At 36.2% G+C, this 22,957-nt stretch overlaps 2 protein-coding genes across 4 annotated transcripts in view; one reads left to right on the top strand and one right to left on the bottom strand.

Moving 5' to 3' along the window:
- Positions 1 to 7,052, top strand: part of LOC136845069 (fibroblast growth factor receptor-like 1) — a 599,462-nt gene extending 592,410 nt beyond the window's left edge. For both annotated transcript variants that reach the window (XM_067114891.1, XM_067114892.1), the window contains 2 exons: positions 2,724 to 2,826; positions 2,967 to 7,052. In XM_067114891.1, coding sequence (XP_066970992.1) covers positions 2,724 to 2,826; positions 2,967 to 3,448 — 585 coding nt within the window. In that variant the 3' untranslated portion in view covers positions 3,449 to 7,052. The remainder of the gene's footprint in view (positions 1 to 2,723; positions 2,827 to 2,966) is intronic.
- The window catches only part of hyx (cell division cycle 73 hyrax), a 36,544-nt gene continuing 16,051 nt past the window's right edge, over positions 2,465 to 22,957 (bottom strand). Inside the window, exons 4-13 of one of the 2 annotated variants that reach the window (XR_010855056.1) lie at positions 21,620 to 21,762; positions 21,042 to 21,255; positions 19,624 to 19,786; positions 19,151 to 19,275; positions 18,808 to 18,923; positions 16,035 to 16,264; positions 15,613 to 15,754; positions 12,910 to 12,986; positions 6,048 to 6,098; positions 2,465 to 3,404 (exon numbers count right to left, since the gene is read on the bottom strand). Coding sequence is in view for 1 of the 2 variants with exons in the window: in XM_067114893.1 (XP_066970994.1) it covers positions 12,950 to 12,986; positions 15,613 to 15,754; positions 16,035 to 16,264; positions 18,808 to 18,923; positions 19,151 to 19,275; positions 19,624 to 19,786; positions 21,042 to 21,255; positions 21,620 to 21,762 (1,170 nt within the window). In the remaining variant the exon portion in view is untranslated. Of the gene's footprint in view, positions 3,405 to 6,047; positions 6,099 to 12,513; positions 12,987 to 15,612; positions 15,755 to 16,034; positions 16,265 to 18,807; positions 18,924 to 19,150; positions 19,276 to 19,623; positions 19,787 to 21,041; positions 21,256 to 21,619; positions 21,763 to 22,957 lie in introns of those variants that run through there. The other variant, XM_067114893.1, reaches the window with a different exon arrangement.

The following is a 22,957-nucleotide window of genomic DNA, read 5'->3' as shown; positions in this document are numbered from 1 at the left end:
GGAGTGCAATAGCGTCCAATCCAGCATTCCTCTCTCTCTCTTAGTAACCCCTCCTTTTATCCACTCTCTGTGCTGCCGGTATCTCTGTGCTTTTAGGCTTCATGGGAGTGGTGAGCGCAGCCACCGCCATCTAGAGGAAGTTGCCCTGAGGTGACCCCAGCCCAGTCCAGAGAGGCGTGGCCCAGGAGAATGCCCATTCTGCTACTAGGAGCCATTTCGTTCAGAAGTATATTCCTGCTCTATCTCACAGAGGCTGCCATTTGTCTTGTGCCATGTGACACCAATTTTGGGACCCCAGCTCATATAGGAGTGGTCATTTTGGACACCCAAGATAAGTCTAAAACGTACACGGGAATTCAGCAGCCCATTTTCCTTCGACTATATTCTATTTTCCTTACTTTTTATCAAGAAACTTTCCCAAATTTCCTTGTGGTCTCCAAAGTGTATCTCTCTCTCCTTTTGTCACTATATGTCCCACCTTGAATTCAGCCCCATACCTCTCTTTGACGCTAAAGCCTCCCACCATTTGCTTGCTTAGTTAATTTCCCAATCGGGAAGTCATTACCAAGGTGTCTTTTGACTGGCTATACTGTCCACGTGCCCACTTGAGTGGTTAGAGCATTCTTTAAGCATTCGGGTGTGGTATTGTGGTGAGGTAGGAAAGCTTGATGATAATAATTAGGGCCTTGATGCATGCTATTCATGTAGTTAATTCAACACCTCTCTCTTTCAAAGGGATGCCTTTATCATGTGTGATGTAGGACAAATCTCAGCTCATGTTTTTACCTTTTTAATTTACGTACATGTTTTTACTTGGGGAATTTCTACATTATTTGATTCTTGATCTTTGGCCAGGTCGCCAGTGTTACTTGCTAGCCAAGGCCTTGCAACGGACGGCTATAAAATGGCTGACAGTAATACAAAAAAAAATGAGAATAATGAAAAGCCTGGGAATACTAACCTCAATATTTTCCCTAGTCAAGTTACTGTAAGGCATAATTATACTTAGTTAATGATTAACTAATTTAAAAAAATAATGACAACAGTTCAAAACTTATTTAGAACCATGGGCAAACCTGACTAACATGAGATCATAAAAGTAAGTAATTGACAATGCTGTAATAGATGAAATTCCTTTGTTCCATCGCACATGGAGGATTCCAGTGATGAATGAAAGAGTGAGCTGAGATTTGTCCTGTGTCACACAAGATAAAGCCATCCCTCTAAAAGACAGAGATGTCAAATTAACTATATGAATAGCATGCATTAAGGCCCTAAATGTTTATCATCGAGCTATCCTAACTCACCACAATATCATGCCTGAATGCTTAAGATTGCTCTAACCACTCGAGCGGGAACATGGATGGCACAGCCAGTCAAAAGGCATTTTGGCAATCACTTCCTGATTGGAAAATTAACTAAGCATGCAAACAGTGGGAGGCTTTGGTGTCGAAGAGAGGTATAGGGTCCAAGGTGGGACATATAGTGACAAAGGGAGAGAGAGATACATGTGGGAGACCACGGGGAAATTTGGGAAGGTTTCTTGATCAAGAGTAAGGAAAATAGGATATGGTCAAAGGAAAATGGGCCACCAAATTCCCTTGTACATTTTAAACTTATCTTGGGTATCCAAATTGATCACTCCTTTATGAGTTGGGGTCCCCAGAATTGGTGTCACATGGCACAAGACAAATGGTGGCCTCTGTGAGGTAGAGCGGGAATATTATTCCGCTCGAAACGGCTCCTGGTAGCAGAATGGACAGTCTATTGGGACATGCTTCTCTGGACTGGGCTGAGGTCACCTCAGGGCAACTTTCACAAGATGTAGGCGGCTGCGTGCGCCACTCCCATTAAGCCTAAAAGCACAAAGATACCGGCAGCACAGAGAATGGGTAAAAGGAGGGGTTACTGAGAGAGAGGAACGCTGGTTTGGACGCCATTGCACTCCCGTTGTACTGGTCGGCCATCTTACGTGAATTCGGTCACTAGGTTAAGCCCAGTGCCCATAAGAGCTGCAAAAGAGAATTGATTAGAAGCTAATTACAGGCAGTGAACTAAACCATAATTATTATCTGGTCAGTAATTTGTTTATAATGACCAATAACAAAAAGTAAAGTAAAATGCCTCCTGACCTAGTACTTATCACAAAACAAACTAGAAGTAATCAATAGACTTGCCTCTTGACCCTTACTGCTGTTCAACTCTAGTGACAGTGCACTCAAAGATGCTAAATACAAAAAAGAATGAAAAACAAAAACTTTTGCACTTGAAAACAAATATGCAATTGCTTACAAACAACTAGAAAAATAATAAATTTATAAAACACTCACATTAAGTCCTTAATGCAAGCCTGTCAATAAAACACAAAATGAAGGGAAAAATTTGCAGGACGGATGGTAAAAGGGATGGAAAAATAAAGAATTAAAGACTAAAATTATGATGAGGAATAGCTGATCAAAAGGCCAACACAACAGGCAAGTGTGAATAATGAGGAGTCCTTGGTGAATATGCATGAACAGTTGTGCTTATCTCTTCTGTCTGCAAGGCATACGAAAATTTGCATCTGGTGACATTCATGACTGTGGAGAATGGCTCCATAAGGTTAATGGATTTATAGACAATATTTAGAAAATGTGAAATATACATTATATGTACAGTATACAATAGTATTACTCTTATTTAAATTTACTAAAAGTATGTTAACACAAATATTTCTTTTGCAGCTTGTAATTCCAAAAGTTACTCTACAAGACACAGGTGTTTATGTATGCACTGCTACGAACAATTTTGGGTTAGCCTACAGACAAGCTAAGCTTTCAGTTCTAAGTAAGTTATTGCCCTTATGAAACTAGATTGTATTGTATTCTTTTTGCTTTAAATTTGGCAATTCTGTAAATGATGAATTTCACAGCAAATGGGAAAAACTAGTAATATATTAACTGTACATTGAATTTCGTATTTTTCAGGTGAAACGTCACAAAACAATACCCTGATGTTGATTTTGGGTTTAGCATGCGTGGCAGGCATTATTGTGTTGGTGGTAATTGTGGTAACAGTGCGACGTGTACAGACCAGCAAGCCACCACCACCACCTGGGCCAAGTGAAGGGTCACTTCTGCCTCCACCACCTATAAACCCGGCAAAAATGCAGCCCCAGCCGTCTCATCACGCCCGTTACGTTCCTCAGACTGCCGTTCACAACACCCAGCAAGGGGCACCGCACGGACATGCTGTGGGCCCTGAAGGTCCACTTCTTCAGTATGCAGGAGGAGTTGTGCATCTTCCACCCCAGTCGGCAATGGCAGGTGGCGGTCAGGCAGCTCAGCCCATCATCGTGTATCAGGATCCAGCCACAGCAGCTTCAGTGTACATAGCCCAACGACCTCCAGCTCCCGCAACCTCCACTGGAAGACCAGAGTATCAGTACCAGCATTTGGACGTTATATGATCACGTGACAGATTAGTATAGTGAAGTAACACTTACATGTTAGTTGGTCAGTCAGGAAATGTGTCAGTTTCCAAGCGTTGTAAATTCTTGTACATAAAAAAGGAATATTTATAAGTACCAGACCATTGAATTGTATTTTAAACATTTTAGCAAGAATCTGTGATAAAGATGGGAGTTAATAAAATTAGAAATTAACTTCTGTCGTGTCCCGTAAAATGCTCTGTGTTGGAAACAATTAGTGGCAATCTACATTTTGCTAAACCTATCTGAATATTACATTATTTCTAGTCTGGTATCATCCACTACAAGAGTTGCCATATTATGTCTTGTTTTGTACATAGTACTCTGGAGAAGTTATATTTGTCTTTAAGTTTGACATTTATTGGGAAAATTATATTGATCTTTTAAGTAGTCATTTATTCTGAAAGCAAAAGACAATTTGTTGCTTGTTTCTTACACTTTTACACTGTATAAGCTTTATTTTTTATCTAACTTGAAAAGTCTAGTCACAAGACAAAAGTTGTCAGTGGTTTCAAACATAGGTAGTCAAAAAACCGCAACAGGATGGGAATTGAAAGAGAAATGGATTGTCATGTAAAGCCATGAAAAAACAACTTTCAATTTTACAGTGATGATCATTGGTTTTACCATGTGCCAAATGAATGTCTTTTTCAAGGTTTTAGATTAAGGAGTATTGTGACGTAAGAATTTTCCTCAGGCATTCTGTGGTGTTCGATAGTGACACAACTACGTACATTGCATTGAAGATGCCAAGCAAAATATGTAGTCTTTCATATTACCTATAGACTTTAAAGGTTTAAACATATTTTTTGGTTTTTTCATTGCTTCAAACATAGAATTATTTTTGTGGTTTAGAAAGAGGGTACATAATGACATTTAAATTGATTCATTTCTTTCCTAACCATCATGAGATGTCATGGCAGTCAGTAAATGGAGACATTTCAGTACAGTATGCACTGTGCTCTAAAACCTGGGAATATCAAATATTGTATTGAAAATATTAAGTTGGTTTTTGAGATATAAAAATATATTTTGGTAATAATAAATTTCTCAGGAAAATATACATTTAATTACCATTACTTAAGTGGAAGTCCAATTTGTACAACACAGTAATTCATTTTATCACTGACATTTCTGAGGATTTGAACTTTTTATGTATTGTAGTTTGAGTTCAAATAAAAAAGTACTGTATACACAGTATAGAAGTTTTGTCTTTTTTTAAGTGCAAATCTGTCAATCTGCTTCTCTAACTTACGATATGAGTGATCATTCTCAGTGCAGAGACCAGAAGACACATGTTGAAGGGCTGTAAATGATGTTTCAAATTAAAGCTAGAATGCGGTACTTCTTTCCATCTATTCATAAGAGACACTGAATCACCCAATACTGGTAGGTTATCAAATTAAGTTCCCTTGTCAGTTTTCAATCACCAGGCTCTTCAGAATGCATGGTTTTTGCTTGTCTTGCCATTTTTATTTACTCCATGAGTGAAAATGTGTACCATTACTGTATTCACGATCACAGAAAATCCTAGAAATAAATTTCAATTGCTCTTCGTGTACACATCGTGATTGCACTCTGTTTCTGCAGACCTTTGACCAGTAATTTGATTGACAGATTTGTCTTCTGTTAACTGCTGCCGCAACGGCATGGTCACAGATGCCTGAAACATCTGTTATTTCATTTGTAACGGCATTCTTCTTTCTAACAAACTAAGTGATCATTCTAGACAACTTTGTTCAAGGCTCTCCTCAGGAAGCAAACATATACAGTACCATAAAATATATCTGATGCATGTGTATATTCCTTAGCCGAAGAGATTGATATGTATACTGCATTTCAGAGTGAATCTCTTGTAATACTGTACTGTATTCTAAAATGCTATTTACTTATTGCCTTTTAAGCTGTAAAACCTTAGATTCAGTGCATATATATATAAATACTTTAGAATCCATTCACAACCCCTTTGTGCTTTCATATGTAGGTGTAAATACTGTATAATTGAAAATAACATTTCAGTACTACTGTATACTATTATTAAAAGTTGAAATGTTTATTCACTTAGTACATAAATAGCCAAGTCCTTTTTTCCCCCCCCTTTTTTTAATGTGATGGGATTATTTTCTACATTCAGGTGTCAAGTATACTCAAAATATTTTCATATACTGTATACCCTTATTCCATGCTGCATTACTGTAAATGGCAGACGATTTGAGCGAGAAAAATCCACGTCATATCTCGCGTTAAATTAACTTGGGTTTTACATATTTCTGCTCTAGTTTTTTGACTGTACATAAATTATTAGCCGTGATCATCTTATACGTTGGCAATTTAGATTTATAACCATTTGGAGAAACCCTGGTGTATCAAATTCTGAAATTTGCTACATTTGTAATCTTTGCTAACCAAGTCTGAAAAATATGTGATAGTATAGGTAATAAGCTTTCAGACATATGCCTGTTCGGTACATGATCAGACTGCAGTGAAGTGGTTTCTATGTATGTAATGTGTACACTTGATCCTTTCAGATTGCCCAATCTTGACTTTTATATAGAATAAAACCATGGTAGTTACTCACCGCCCTAAGTATTGGAGAAATGACCGACGAAGTATACCGTAATGTACCCAGCTGTAAAGAGACAAAACATGATGAACTTGGAGAAATCACACAACAGCACTTCCACTTGAAATATGAAGTGTAGGTGGCAGTGCTGTATAATAATCATTCCAGTATCTTTACAAGACTGTAGAATATGCCCAAGTATCCCCTCCTATTCCTAATTAAGACAGCCTGTCATAACTGCATGTTAATAAATAATAATACAGGAAATTGTGTATCTGTACAGCACTTGTGTGGTAAAAGCATAGCTTTCGTACACGAAGGTGGAGAAAATAGCAAAATCAATAAGGACAGGTCTCAAGTTTTTGACAGTTACTTGGAAGAGGGTCAAACCTGTTGTTTTGTTGACAACTGTGAGGACTTGTAAGTCAGCCTAATCCCCCTTTCAGTGTAAATTGTGGTTGGTTTTCTTCCCTGCTACAGATTATATCTAATAGTGCTATAAAAAGTGTAATCTATTTAACCTTGGTAATGCTATGTTCTCGCAATAACCATATATACCAATATTAAAATGAATAGCTATGAGCTGAGATTGTCACATTTAGGCCTTAACTTTCCAATGCACGCTGTTTTATTCCGATGCAAAAGTATGTGAAATCAAAAAGCACAAACAACCTTGCATAAGTGTACGTAAACACGACTTAATGCTGTGCTTGAAGTAACCGTCCACTGTTTGTTTGGTAAGAAGGGGACTTACAAGTGTTAATGTACAACTAAAAATAGTCTAGATACACAGTTACTGAAAATGTCAATTTTGCAAAAAAGATATACATATTGCCATCAACTTACATAGTAATATATATATATATAGTATGTTAGTGGCTAAACTATATACTCAAAGAGACCACACATGTATGTAACAGTAAACCCTTTCATATAAATGGTTTACTGCAAGTGAAACTTAATTGTAAATATTCCTATTGGTGTGTTTTCAAAGACATATCAATAAATGTGAAAGTTTTTTGCTGTTGTTTTTTTAATACTGTACTCAGTTAATCCTTTTTACATAATGTTTGTCAGCTTAAGTAGCAAAGCCATTTTGAAAATCAGGACACTGAAAATTATATCACTCATGTTTAATAATACTATGAAAACTTCCAACTGTACGACATATATGAAGTGGAAGACGACACCAAGAGACACCGGATCAACTGCAAAATCAAATTCTTACAATACACAAACGTAGCAGACACTACGAGATTCACTTAATCATGCACTGTTAGCTGATCATCACATAATCCAATCTATTGCTATACATACTTTCTATACTTTCTAATTTCGTACATTATCATTTCACCTAATACTGTAGACTACTTTTCATAATTTGGCCTTTATGCTAATCTTTCCTTAAGGTGATAGATCACATTTTTCCATAGAAAAGCTTGATTATTCCAATGCCTAAATTCAATCAGTGGATCTACTGGACTTTACCCAATTCATTCTTTATTATTATTGTTAAGTTCGAGACTAGTAAGTTAATCTATTTAGCACCCTCATGGCTAACTCAAAAGATTTGTCTTTTATCATCTGAATATGGAGTGATAAAATTTCTTAAAATGGTTTCCAAAATTAGGCATTCACTATCGATTACATTTTGAACACTGACAGAAAAATGTTTTAAATTTAACCTTTGCCAACTACTGGTTTTCCGCTCAAATGCAATATGTTTTTCAATCACCGTATTCCCTGCAGAATTCACAGTGAACGATCAATTAAGAAGCTAAGGAAAACAACAGAAATCCCTAAAGACTGAAACCACATACAGTGGTTTGTGTGTTTGTGTTCCTACTCTATCACAAATGGTTTTGCATGTCTTACTCTACCAATGTTTGGCCAGAGTGCGTGAAAACAAAAAAAGTTTGTGATGATAATCACAGATGCAAACCAACGTGTTAACAAAACCTATTACCTTACCTACGCAGTCTGATGAACCTCCAAGTTCCAAAACTCAAGTAGTGATTAATGCTGCATATACAAATTAAATATGAAATATATTTAGATACAGAGAAAAGGAAAATTATACGGGAATTCTATGGATGGGAGAGGAATGACAAAGCAAAGGAATGGAGCAGTATATTAGTGAAGAAAATTTGCAAAACATCTAGTATAATAAGAAAAAGTTTATAAAATCGCTACGAATACAAAAAGACCAGACAGGGAGTGGAATGGAATATATAATTTATGCAAAAGGCCAAGTGCTGTGACCTATGAAGTCATTCACTGCTGAAAGGGAAACAGAGCAAAAGGTTTGAAAGGTGAAGCAGGAGGAAAACCTCAAAGCAGTTGCGCTATGAAATGACAAATTTTAAATCAACTTTTATTTTTCATAACTTTCAAACCTGAGGCCTTGACGTAAGGGGATTTCACCTTGCTGGAGTCCAGTTCTTAATTAATAGCGCAAGGTTTTGGTGGCAACAGGAGATTGCTCATAGGGAAGAAGGTGGGTGGAGCCTGACCTTGCTTCGCCCAACATATGCTATGATGCACCAGTTTTAAGGTGGAAAGTAAGATGGAAGAAAGAGAATATGAACAGGTACAGTAAAAATAATTAAAGGGGTTGCAGCTAGGGGCAGAAGGGATGCCGCAAAGAAGCCCAAGTAATGCCTACAGTGCACAGCATGCGGTGCACTGGTAGCACCATTCCCCTACAGGGAGGGACCAGAGAAGGGCTCGAGGTCTTCACAGAGCTCACCTTAACAGGTTTATCATCTATAACAAAAGCATTGAAAATGAGAGAAATATATTGTAAAAGCAGACAGTGGCATATACAAGTAACAGGTAAAAGAGTGCAAACAATTGCCCTCCCATTATCATGACTGCTTTTGCAACTCAAAGGCCTGTTCAGAGTACCTCGACATTTTAACCACTTGAAAAGGAACTACAGTATGTTAAATAGATAAGAATAATAAATACATTATACTTGTACTGTATACGCTAACAGAAAATTATAAATATAGGAAAAACTACGTACACTATAACTGGGTAATTCATTAAATCACAATTTCCTCATCACATACCTTTCATACACCATTATTATTACAGTATTTAGTTTTAACCAGACCACTGAGTCAAAATACTTGACTCTCATTAGGCTGACCATAAAGGACTGTCTTTAACAATGGAATTTATATAACATCTGACAATTCTATAAAAAAAGCCGGTGAGTAGATGCATTGAAAATGAAGAGTCTGACAAAACTTCATTTACTGACCTAGTATTTCCAATACTTTACGTTTGCTACTGGTCAAAATTTGGACATTTACTTAAGATATGTATAGCCGTTGGTGTTGGCTGGCACGTGTGCTACTGGAACTGGGAATGGAATATAAAATTTAGGCCAAGCACTGGGACCTATGAGGTCATTCAGTGCTGAGAGGGAAACTGACAGTAATGGAAAAAGTATATCTTAGTTTAACCAGACCACTGAGCTGATTAACAGCTCTCCTAGGGCTGGCCCGAAGGATTAGATTTATTTCATGTGGCTAAGAACCAACTGGTTTCCTAACAACAGGACCTACAGCTTATTGTGGAATCCAAACCACATTGTGACAAGAAATGAATTTCTATCACCAGAAATAAATTCCTCTAATTCTTTGTTGGCCGGTCGGAGAGTCGAATGCTGGGCCAACAGCGTGCTAGCCGAGAGCTCTACCCACCCCTCCAATGAAAAACTTGAGAGGTTTGAAAGGTCTAACAGGAGGGAAACCTTACAGTTGCAATATGAAACAATTGTTAGGAGAGGGCAGAAAGAAAGCTGGAAGAAAGAACATATGAACGGAGGTACAGTAGAAGGAACGAAAGACGCTGCAGCTAGCTGCCACAGGGACACTGCAAAGAACCACAGCTAGGTGCCAAGGGGACACTGCAAAGAACCTCAGCTAGGTGCCAAAGGGACAATGCAAAGAACCCTAAGTAATGCCTACAGTGCACTGTGTGAGGTGCACTGATGGCACCATCCCCCTACAGGGTAATGTGAGCTATCCATTAGGTATCCATGGGTCAATCAAATGTAACAAATAAGACATGATAAAAAGAATTCAGTATGGCAACATTTGTTAGACGAATGTCACATTTCAACCGTGGCTTTGATCTTTTAATTTACCAGATTGATTATTTCATAAACTCACCACTTGTTAATTATGATGGGTTTTAGAGATGCTAAATAATCACAGACCAAGACATATCAGGCTCAACTGATACATTTTCCTTCATCCCAAATTGGGAAGGGATCCAAAAGTGGTAAAGTATCTGAAGGCAAAGATTACAGCCTTTGTTAAATGATTTTGTACAAAATTTTAAAAAGTGCAATTATTTCTAATAATTAAAAATTTTTCTTCTTGATCACGGCTGAATTTATTAATTGGCAGCTTTATAATTATGATAAATTTACCCATTTTTTAATAAACTATTTTAAAAGCCCATGTTTGATGTAAACGAGTGACAGCTTAAATGAAAGCTCACTCACTCACTTTGCATGCATTCGGTTTGCAACCTTTTCTGATGCACCTGCAGAATGGTGATTCAGCAATCATTTCAGTTTAATCAGAACACTGGATTCACACTCCTTGACTTAAACTGGTCCAGCAAATTTATTCTCTGCATACAATGCTACTCTGTTTTCTTAATATACACTTTACTAAAATCAACGCATGGTGCAAATTATGGGGAATGAACTTGAACCAAAATAAAATTCACAATGTATGATGGTTAGAAAGTATAAGACATTGGATTCCCCAAACCAAATTCTTTTCATTGACAATGTTTTTTTAAGTACACACATCTAATTTAAAAGGCACCTTAGAGGAATATAACTGGTCTATCTCTTCTTCAGTTGCAAAAAAGATAGGCTCTCTATATGGAGCAAGTTTCTCAAGAATTTTGGAGTCCTGTTTATCCTCAAGAAATTGAGTATTAATTCTGCCATGTCTTGAATATTATTCCTCAACTGGTCTTGGGCAGATGACTTGCTCTTAAAACTCCAGTCCTACTAAATTATTTATTCCAGATCTTAGCGTTATCTCTGGCAGTCATTCAACCACCACATTGTGCTGCTTTTAGATAATCTTCTTTGTAAATCTGACAATCCTTTGTATTCCTATTTCCCAGATTATACCATCTACCATGTAGCAACTGATATGCAGTTTATTCAAACATTCCTGCCTTTTAATTTGTCAGGTTCAACTATCATTGACATTAATAAATAGTTTAACAAAACCACAGACAGTTCTCCTAAAGTTTTTTCTAGCTATGACCAAATAATGGATTTACTTTCTAAATCATTCATTCATCACTGGAACTTTGGAAAACCATTTTGATGAGAAATGCCTCTCTGTTAAATAGTCTCACACAAACCTTCTTAGCTTATCTGGTTAACAGTAATATCATATTACAGATTATAACTACAGGTGATAAAACAGAAGACTGCCAATTTCAAAGCTATTAAGAATGAAACTGGCACCATAAATCACATATACAGGACTAAATTATTTTTACAATCAAATCTACTCTGCAGTTCCCATTTCTAAATTGCTTTTCAGAGGTTTTGTATCAGCTAAGATAATTGTACCGTACTCTACTCGGTTGGTTAGTTGTACGTACCAGTACTAGAGCTACATTCAAAACTGCTACAAAAATATGGAACATTCTAATTGGCTCATTAAAAAAATGGACAAAGCATCTCAGTACCTACAAATATCTACTGTATATGCTACCAGTGAAAAAAGAAAACACTAGCTCACATTTTAAAAGAACAATCTGCCATCAACAAAAATAACCTGCATCAAAATTACCAAAATGAACACTTTAAATTTCCTCTACAAGGGTTATTACCAACATCTTTACCATGTAGCTTAATGCTGTTTGTAATACTGCTTTAGAATCTCACTATCCCAGTAAATATCTTTCCCACTCACATATGCTTTGTACCATAATGATTCTGAAGGAAACTCCTTATTAAGTTTTACTTGAAACTATGAACATACAGCATACTTAAAAACAACTATTTGAACACATAATAAGTAATAAACCTAGTGTAAGCTATTAATTTTGCTTTTTCTTTGATGCTCCCACTTAAAACTGCCATGAGTTCTCAGTCTAGCTAATATATCAACAAACATAAGATCCAAAGACTGCAGTTTAGACACCTCACTGCTCTCAACCTGAACTGAAACTCAATACTTTATTTTATTATCGAAGTCATTGGATCTTTGACTATTCACCAACATCCACAAAAATGCAACCACTTTCTACATGGAGACCTAATAGGCCACGGCCTGTGTTTATCTGTTTCCTTCATAGCAGAAAGTCAAGAGAAAAAAAGAAATAACTTCAAACTAACAAACCCCGTAAGATTAAAAGTTACTCTCCACCACACGCTTTCATGCTGTTAGTCTAAAAATAACGTCATTATGGATAAAAAAATGCATTTTCCCATTAAATTTATATTTCTTATCTGGAAATACAAACTTAAGAAATACTAGTGACAGATGGGTTACATCATTACAATTGAGGCCTTAAACTAAATCACTTCTATATTAGGTACTATATTAAAAAAAATATATATATATACATTTACACTATAATCAGATTTCCAAGACTCCAGTCAACATATAACTACATCTGTCGTAACAACGAAAGGGATATCAACGGCACCAACACACCAGAGTCTCGTCAACTATCAAGTGTCATACAGCAGGAAGTATCACTACAGTTGAAGGATCTATATTGTAACCATTACAAGTTACCATAAAGTGACTGAAAAAACATTTTTTTTTTTTTTTTTCAAACATACTGAAATTTGATTGCAAACAACAAAATTTACCTTCACAGGCAAGAACTCTTTGGAAACAGCTACAGAAAGACTACCACCTTAGATGAGACTTGTTGAATATTATGAACCTGAAAAAAATAAATGCTTTAATTGATACATTTTTAAAAACAAATATATATTTGTATATACATAAACACTTCTATGCAGTACTGAATAATTTATATAAAAAATGTTCTTTGCATTTAAAAAAAGAATGCCAGAATTATGAAAAATTACAGGAAATTTAAGCAAAGACTAACCTTTTCTTTTAATAGTATAACTGTAATCAGTGACCTCTTATACTACAGAAAAAATAACAAGAGCAACAGATTGATGTACAGTCAACCCCTGGTATTCGCAGGGGACAGAGACCACAACCACCCTTGAATTGCTAAATTCCGCAAACACTTGACCTCCCCCTCTAAAAACGCTTATATCCGCCTATTTTAATAGTTCAAACACCAAAGACTGGCCCCCCTCTCAAACATTTATAACAGCCTACTTTTAATAGCTCAAACACCAACTGTGTGCCTTAACCCTTAAGGGACAGGCTAATTATACATCATGCAACACCCCCAGACCGGGCAAACTTTAAGGTTTGCCAATTTAAGAACAGAACTCATCAATGGAAAGTGGAAGATATGCAAATGCACATGGGGCAAGAAAAAATTCAAAAAATGTTTCCATACTTCCAAGGGAATTTGAAAGTGACCATTACAACCCTGTGTGGGGCCTCTTTTACAAAACTCGTATATTTTACCAAGTTATACTTGTTTTTTCTAATAATTTATTTTATGTTATTAAATTATAATTACAGCTCACACAATATCATAACAGACAAGAACTAAAATCAGTAACAAATTCTGAGTAAATTTATTTCAAAATATTTACATAAACTTACTGATATCAGGTCCCAGCCCGAGAAGAACCCTAAAAGAGTTCAGAGGTCTGGTTAAACAAATCATTTATAACTAATAACTACTGATATCAGGAGATGCAGTAATTTTCTTGGAGGTATACATGTTTTTTCTAATATTTCTTTACACTTTTCTTTGCAAAAATTACAATTATAACTGACATCATATCATAAAAGATAAGAACTAAAACCAACAGCAATCCCTGGGTATACTGTATTTATGAGCAAATAAATAAAAAGATGTCATGGGAGAGAGAGAGGAGCAAGACATCCCTCCATCGAGTCAAGAACAGTACTGATCTCCCTGAGATGCCCACTGATTGAGCTGAGCTAAATTTTAAAGTTGCCAAGATTCATTTACGGGCCATTGAAGTGATGGAAACTTTCCTGCTCAATACAGCCAAATGGTAAGGTGCGTAATATTAATACTCCTCAGAGGGGATCTGTCCACCATCTAAAACCTGTTTTAGATCCTCTCATGAGGGGGGGTCTGTCCACTAAGGGTTAAATTATCATCCTACGCCACACACACATTAAACTGTCATCCTAAAACACTTTAATATCATTTCAAAGTCATCTTACAACGTTACCCTTAAAAATATACAGCTTACAGCTAAGTGTGAAAACTAATCAAATTCCCCTATATTCAGGCACAGCCATTTTCTCTCATACAGTATTGAAGCTGTCCCTTTTTTCTTTTTTTAATAGATAGGGGAGACACAAGTAGAGCTCAGTACTGTACAGTACCTAAATATTTAATATGCATCAAAAAAATACATTTTACTGATATTTTGCTGTGCTTACATTTATATCTGAAAATTAAATAATTTTTTTTTCATAAAAATGTATTTAGCCACCAAAATAACATGAAAATACAGTAATTAGTGAATATTTCTTGATGAAAAAATCTTCAAATTACCAAATTTTTCAGGAATAATTTGGGGATAAGTTTCACATAAAAATCCGCGAATCGGTGAAGCCGCTAATCCTGAACTGAGAATAAGCGGGGGTTGACTGTATCTGTCAAGAATCACTTTTCATTTACCTCTATACCCTGACCAAGTTTATGATATCAACAAATATAAATTACCACAAACATCAGAGATAAACAACTTGACTTTAATTTACATTTACCATATCAAGTACAGTATATATATTATATAAAACATACAAAAAAATTCACAGACTGAAAATTTAATGGAACATTTCACCCCTGAAAACACTAATTCTTTCTAAAAAAAAAAAAAAGGCTATATAAAACCTACACACTGTACTTCAATCTCTGACAGAAGGTTTGGAAAAACAAATGAAAGGCTGATTAGTATATATACATTAAAATCTGACCAATTCAATTTCTCACTTATACCTCTGCAAAACTTGTTGAAAAATTATGCAAACTCAAACATTCCTTTTGTTTAAAAAGGGAAAGGATGCATCTGTGGGTTCAGAGATGGACACTTCAAAGAATGATTAGTGAAAAGAAAATATCAGATCATTTAAACAAAAAATTCTTAAAGAAGCTGGAATAAGTGGAAAAAACAAGTGGAAATAAATGGAAATGGGAAGAAAAACTCAAGAAACAGAAGAAATATACAGGACAAATAAATATAGAAAATTAATAATAAAGTAAAGAAACCAAGCATGCGAATAATGAATAGGATTTAGAGTCACTAGAGAAAGCACAAACTCATGCAGACAAAACCAGTCATTCATCAATTCATTTACTTCCCAAAACTTAAAGTTTAATGGGATTTCATTAAAAACACATTTACTAATGCTACAGAAAATAATTCACTTACCTATCCAGTTTTTCCCAAAATTCCAAGAACCTAGCTCTGTCTAAATGTCTGCGAACACGGCTGAGATTGATTACGTGAACAGCCCAATTTGCTATGTTCGTATCTACCTTCATTTCTTCATATTTTATGTGGAAGCCACAAACTGCGAACAAAGAAAATACCTGAATAATTCTGGCAAATATTAATTTTTGCACAAAATATCTTCAATTATGGAATAAAAATGCCTTAGAGAACTAGTGAAATAGTAAACCCTTTTCCTTCAAAACTGGAGCTTGTTTTCTTAATACTGACACATTTACTTCATCACTATCCAACGTTAATGTTCATATTCCCCTGGTGAAGAGTTAATGCAACCAAGTGAACTTTAAATCTCAACATCAAACTAAATAATATTCAAAGTATAGAACCACCACCATACTTACTTCTATTAAATATTTCTACAGGGTTTCCATCATGAGGCCAGCCTTTGAACTGCCAGGCAGGGCCCATTGCAAATACAGCTACAACACGATCCCAGTCACTATAACTTAATTTTGAAGGGTTATCAGTAATACGGTACGGGACAGTTAGGCCTCCTTCCTTGATTCGCTGGATGAGCATTTCACTCTCTCGCTTTGTACCTTGGGCTCGTTTCTCTTCATTTGAAACAAATCTGCAAAGGAAGAGCCAGTCAACAACAGAGTACAGAATTTAGGCCAACTGCCAAGTGCTGGGACCTGAGGTTATTCAGCGCTGAAAGGGAAATTGACACTAGAAGGTCTGAAAGGTTTAACAGGAGGATGACCTCACAGTTGCACTAGGAAACAATTGCTAGAGAGGGTGGAAAGTCAGATGGTACAAGAACGGAGGTACAGTAAAAGGAAAGAGAGGTTGTAGCTAGGGGAGAAGGGATGCAAGACCCTTAAGTAATGGCTATAGTGCACCATGTGAGGTGCACTGGCAGCACAGATGAACCAGCCATCCTTTTGGCTACGCACATCTCCCCTAGAAAAATTCTGTCGGTTCAACTGCCATGAGAAGGATTTTACTTGTTAAAAATCAGAGTATTATAAGATAATAGGTTTTGCTACGCCATGATATAACTGAAATTCTCCATAAATGACACTGCCCTTAATTGATAACATAAATTATCATAAGATATTCCACAGTGCTTTCCAGTTCTGGGCAATTTTAGGCAAGGAAAAATACAAGCCTTTTACCCAGCTCAAATTTTTCAATTAAACACAAATAAAAGATACTTTATTAAAATACATTAGAATTACTATATACCACAGATGAATATCCTACCTTTTATTTAACATGACTTAATCATTTTGACTTTATAGGGGAACTTTACGTAAATTTGTGCACTTAGAGGAGCTTTACGTAAATATATGCACTTAGAGGAGCTTTACGTAAATATATGCACTTAAGAGGAACTTTACGTTATATGTGCACTTAGAGGAACTTTACATAAATATATGCACTTCCTTAGACAAAAATATAAAACTTATAAAGCACCACTCATTAATGACTAACCTCCACATTCACAATATTACTGTCAGTTTATCTTTTGGCCAGAGAACCAGCACAACACGAAGTAAATTTTCCATGCCTTTTGATAATAAATATTCTCAAAGTTGTTGCATTGACAAAATGCCCTGAAATTCCAATGCCATTACTTACAATCGACTAAACATACATGGCACCACTAATCAAGCAATGTAACAATTTCTGATACACATTTCTGAATCTCTTGGGGTACAAACTGCATACAGCCAAGTACCATCATTATTATTGCTTTCCATTAAGTTTTTTCTTGACAGGGTTCGATGTGTATGATCACCATCTGGACCTGAAAGTATGTACTGTTGTCATCTCATCTTGTAATTTGGAAATAAAGCTGCAAAGGTAGTCATGATTGGTTTGGGAATAGATGCAGGATACAGCAGTGTGGGATGCATGAGCGAGCAACACGAACCGTGAACACAGGACTGCATGGAGTCAAAAGACTGGCCTTACAAGGTGGAATGGCGGAATAAACTTGAGTACACAGAGAAGCAGAGGCTATGAATACTGCACTGCTGAAGGTCAGGGGATAGGACATTTAAGCTGGCAGTCGAGAATGCAGAAAAGTATCATATATGCAGAGGCAGCTGGGAAAAAAGGCACACTATAATGTGCCATAGAATAAGAGCACACAAAAGCAACTGCAGAAGTCAGATATATAAGATGATAAGGGAATCCAGGACCTGACAGGTAGGTACTTTGGCCAGCAGCTGAAAAGGCTGAAGCCACAGGAACAGCAACATCAATAGCCGAGACTTAAGTAAAAAAGGAAACTGAATACATTACTGAGACTACAGGGACAGCTACACTAGAAGCAGTGGCCAACTCCTCAACCTTCGAGTCAGCAATGGCAAAAAATTACACCTATCAGGTAGCCATGAGGCCTTTCACTGAGGGAGACATCCACAAAGATGAAAACTCCCCTGGAGAGTAAAAATTCAGAGAAGAAGCAGGCCTAGGTCTACTAAGAGGACATGAAGATCTTGCAGCAGCAGCAGCAGCAGGTGGCACCGAACATACAGAAGCCTCTTCCAAAAACACTTACGACTTTACACTTGCAGTTGCTGTGGGACAAGCCAAACCCAACCTCTCACCACCAAAGGAGGAGCATCATTTGTAGACAAATGTTGCCCAAAATTATATCACTCGTTTACACCAATCCTCGCAAATTGCATAAGTAGAGGCAAGAAAACACACTTGGCTCCTAGAAGATGGTTACTAAAATGGGGGGGCTTCCCCAAGGACAACATCAGTGCGTTGTAAAACCTATCATCCCAGCAAGCACACGCAGGCATAATGATAATAGAACCCCAAAATATTTAGAATGATTCTGAAAGATGCTGAGCCTACAAAGAGGATGCAAGCTGTTGAAACCAATACAGACTCACAAAACAAGAAGTGACTGAGTGACACACAACACATGATAGCACAACTAATTACATGTATAAAATACAGACCCCATGCAGGTACAATCAAAACTGACAAGTTCTTACAGCTTCCATTTCACTTGAAGCGACTGACACACTGGCTAAAACAGGAATAACTGCAAATTCTGCAAACCAGCAAAAAAAAAAAAAAAAAAAAAAAAAAACCTAACTAGCTTGGTGTTTTTTTAATAAATGGAATTACTAGCAAGAACCCACTTACTTCATGTCCTGCAACAAGTCCTTGACATTCAGCATCGTAATGAGTGATGTAGGAGAATTGGGAACAATAATAATAGGAGTTCTGGATACTTTCTTCGCTTGTTGACCAGGTACAGGCTGTAAATAGCAGATCAGAAATATCACTTAACCACAGGAAAAAAAAATTGTTTTAAACCACAGCTCAATAAGCAAACAATAATGTCAACAGGCAGCACAAAATGCTGACATAACTTAGTTTTAAAAATGAGAAACCATAATCATACTTGGCTAAAAGATTGCAAGGAAAGCTTACTTTACAAGCCCTCCTCAAAGAACCATAACTACTTGAGCAAATTAATGCATACCTTAGTCTGTGGAGTTAAGTCTGGCTGCGGTGCCAGTTTGTTACTCTGACCACCACCTTCTGTCACACTCTTCAGTGACAGACCGTGGTAAGTTCCCATGGTGTTAATTTTGAAGCCCTCAGTTTCTGAAAATCAAATATTAGTCAGATGCTGTGAATATCACTGTTTATCAGGCTAAAAAAAATGAGATTTGCATAACACACTAAGCAAACTAACAATATACATTATTTCATAATTAAAATGATCAAATATCATCATCCCAAAAACAATCCATATGATGGACAAATATAAAATCATCTATAAGATTCTTTGCACAAAAATTGAACAGGGGAGAAAAGAAGGATAAAAGAAGGGGATACAGTCTTTTTGTGTAAAGACATTATAAAACACACGCCTCTCTTTCCATGTGAAATCATCTCACAATCATCAATGTTAACCTTTAAACACCATTACTTTCAATCACAACCGCATACCTTCCTTTCCTCTGAATCTTTCTTGGTCGTATCTTGAATACCCAATTGGCTGGGGTACTCTGCTCACAGGGGTTGGAAGAGGATTAGGTGCAGTGGCTCTGGCACGCCCTTCTTCTCGTGCTTTTATAGATTTTAGAAGACCCATTATGCTCGCAGCAAATTGCTGTAAAGAGAAGTGCCACTTAACTTCAAATTCCTGTTTTGAAAATGCATTAATTTTCATGGCTTGGGAAACTAGAAAATAATATTTAATGCATCATGACACCTTTCCAAATTCAGTAAAATGAGTACTTTAATCTAAAAACACAGAACCTTAATATTTATAAAATACTCATTAAAAGGAGTTGCTAAATAGACAAACTAATCTCCACACTACTTCAAATACATAATTTCATTCAAAAATTTTTTCATTCAGGTAGCCGAGTTATTATATCAGGCTGACACTAACCACAATGAAATATTATTCAAAATAAAAATATTTTTTTAAAAACTGCAACACATCAGTGATTCGATCTTACAGCACTTGACTACTTGCTTCCAAAGTACTTATCTACTGAACAACAGATTTAAGATTAGTAAAGGAAAACCTCTGTAAAGGTATGATATCCTGAGAAACATGAAAAACAAATCATGAAATACAAAGGTATACACAATTCTGTATTTGCATCCACAGTAATCCATCATCTACCAAATAGTATTTACCCAGTAAACCAGGTGGTCTCTAGAATAAGCTTAATACAAATAAGACTACAAACCAGAGATAATTTTATAGTCACATTTAGTCTAAATCACCGTTCATTGTTCTTTTCCCCACATAAAATGAAAATTACTCTGGGTAATTCTGGTAATGCCTTTCCTTGAAATGGAATTAAAATTCATAATTCAGGCATTTCCCATAACGCACTCTGTTACTTAATCATTTGAATTTCTGACGTCATTTTTGATCAGGCACATGTCAATCCTTGAGATTCTGACTGTCATTCTGACTTCTAGCTTCTTGTGTTCCATTTCTAAACATTCTACAATCAAGTACAAATACTTAAATTCAAAATAACAAAAAACAGCATTATATCATGAAATAATCAATTTACGGTGAGTGCTGAAAGGAAAATATTAGTAGGTCCTCAACTTACGGCAAGGGATCTGTTCCAGCGCCGGCTGTAAGTTGGTATTTTGCCTTTTATGGCATTTATAGCTCCGTAACTTGATGCATCAAGTTGCAGTGCTGTAAGCGCCGTTAACCTGATGCCTATTCCTGCCGTTAGCACCGTCAAATGGCTCTTATGAAGATCGAATCCACCACAAGTTGGTGACGCACTGCACTATGTCCATAGGCAATCAATAAGTGATTTAACAGACAAGTTCCGGGACCCCCAGAATCTCAAAGCATTAAGAAGAACACACAATGTTTCGCCTACCTTCCCAGTGCTCTGTAGGATGGTTGTTCGAGTTCTCCACTGTCTCTCTTTGGTAGTGATGTCTTTTGTAACGTCAATATCAAATTCCAACATGTTGCGCAGATCGGTTCCTAAGCCCAAATCGTCGTCTTCCTTAATCATGGTACGTTTGATAGCCAATCTCTTAGCTTTAATGGCAGCAATCTTTTCAATTGACATGGCCTCTGAGAGGGATCTGAAGAAATGCAAGACATTCATAAAATTTTTACCCATGAATTGTACTTTTATATATTTTGCACAAATTCTATACTTGAGATGTACCAACATCAAATCCCAAAGAAAAATACCTTTGATACAGTTCCCATTCTAATAAACAACTTCACTGAAGATATGAAACCATATTTATTTACAACCATAATGTACATAAGCAAAGCTTTAATTTGCCTTGTAATCATTTTGTGTCATTCGTGCAAAAATGAGCTGAAGTACTATTCAAAAGTTTGACAATATGAAATTGTGAAAAACGTCATTAAAAATGTCAATGAATTAGCTAATTAATAATTACTTCAATACCCTGAATGAATCTCTGTCAAACATACCTATCAATGTTACTGACGATGGACGAGGTCTTTGGAGCATCAAAACGAAGTGCAAGGTGCTCCTTGAGCTTCTGTACATCACTGTCATCGTATCGGGGCTTCTTTGCTGTGCTATCTGAAGTATCTTCAACTGTTCGCTTAACCTATAAATAGGCACATTACTAGAGGGCTGTAATAAAAATAGCAACACTAAATCTGGAATGATTAAAAAATCAAATAGGAGTCATATAACTGCACAGTGTAAATAACATAGGGTCAAATATCCAAGATCCATCTTCAAAAAGGGATACAAGTTAAACGCAGTCGTACAGCGATTTGCAGCTGACTGACTCAGAAAATTTTGACAAAATGCTAGAGAAAAAAAGCTTAAAATCTCGGAACATTACAAAATGCAAATTCTGAATTTGCCCGACATGTCAACAATGTAAAGAATGCATTAAAAATATTTAAAATTCATATATAAAAGCATTAAGATTACACATGGTACAATTTGCTGTATATGACTGGAACATGAAACCTTACCTATAACACGTAGATGTTCCATCTTATAATACATTATTCATTTACCCACAATTGTAGACACAATTACTGTCTTTTGAGAATAAATGCTACACTTCAGTTGAATGCAGTCTTGAAAGAGAGAGAGAGAGAGAGAGAGAGAGAGAGAGAGAGAGAGAGAGAGAGAGAGAGAGAGAGAGAGAGAGAGAGAGAGAGAGAGAGAGAGAGAATTTCTCTGTTCACTGTTATTCAATTCTGTAATTAGTTTTCCCTTTCAAGTAATTAAAATACACAAATGAAAACAAAATGTAAGTCTTGAAAGAAAAACTGTTAGGTTGTTGAGTCACTCCTAATATCAGGTTACAACAGTGAAATCAGTACCGAATGTGTAGATTTTTGTCACTTCTTTAACAAAGCAGTATAACAACAGTATAGCATTCAAAATTATTTACGTATATTACAGGATACAAATACAGGAGGATGTGTTTAGGTCTTATACATATGCAAACATCCTACAGTACAGCGTACTAGGATATTTATATAAAAGGAATTTTATGATTTAGAAGGCTGGGGGTCATTGGACCACACATTTTACATAGGTTGCAGGCTGACCGTAACCTCCTATGGGATTGCTGTGAATCATCTTTTTCATTCTCACCTAGCTTTTTCAAAATCTATCAATTAAAATTCCATACAGACATGTCAATAAAACAAGTCTTATATTACATTAAAATTTGTATTCAACAAAACCTCTACACCAGAAGCCGTACAAATGTGAACACGACAATTAGGAAAATCTAAAACGGCCTGAGTGAATTAAGGTCACCCTTGTTTCTAAAC

Source organism: Macrobrachium rosenbergii, chromosome 13 (genome assembly GCF_040412425.1).
Source record: "Macrobrachium rosenbergii isolate ZJJX-2024 chromosome 13, ASM4041242v1, whole genome shotgun sequence".
In the NCBI taxonomy this organism is placed as follows: Eukaryota; Metazoa; Arthropoda; class Malacostraca; order Decapoda; family Palaemonidae; genus Macrobrachium; species Macrobrachium rosenbergii.
Note: the sequence above shows the minus strand (reverse complement) of the source record. Positions and strands in the feature narration are given on the sequence as shown.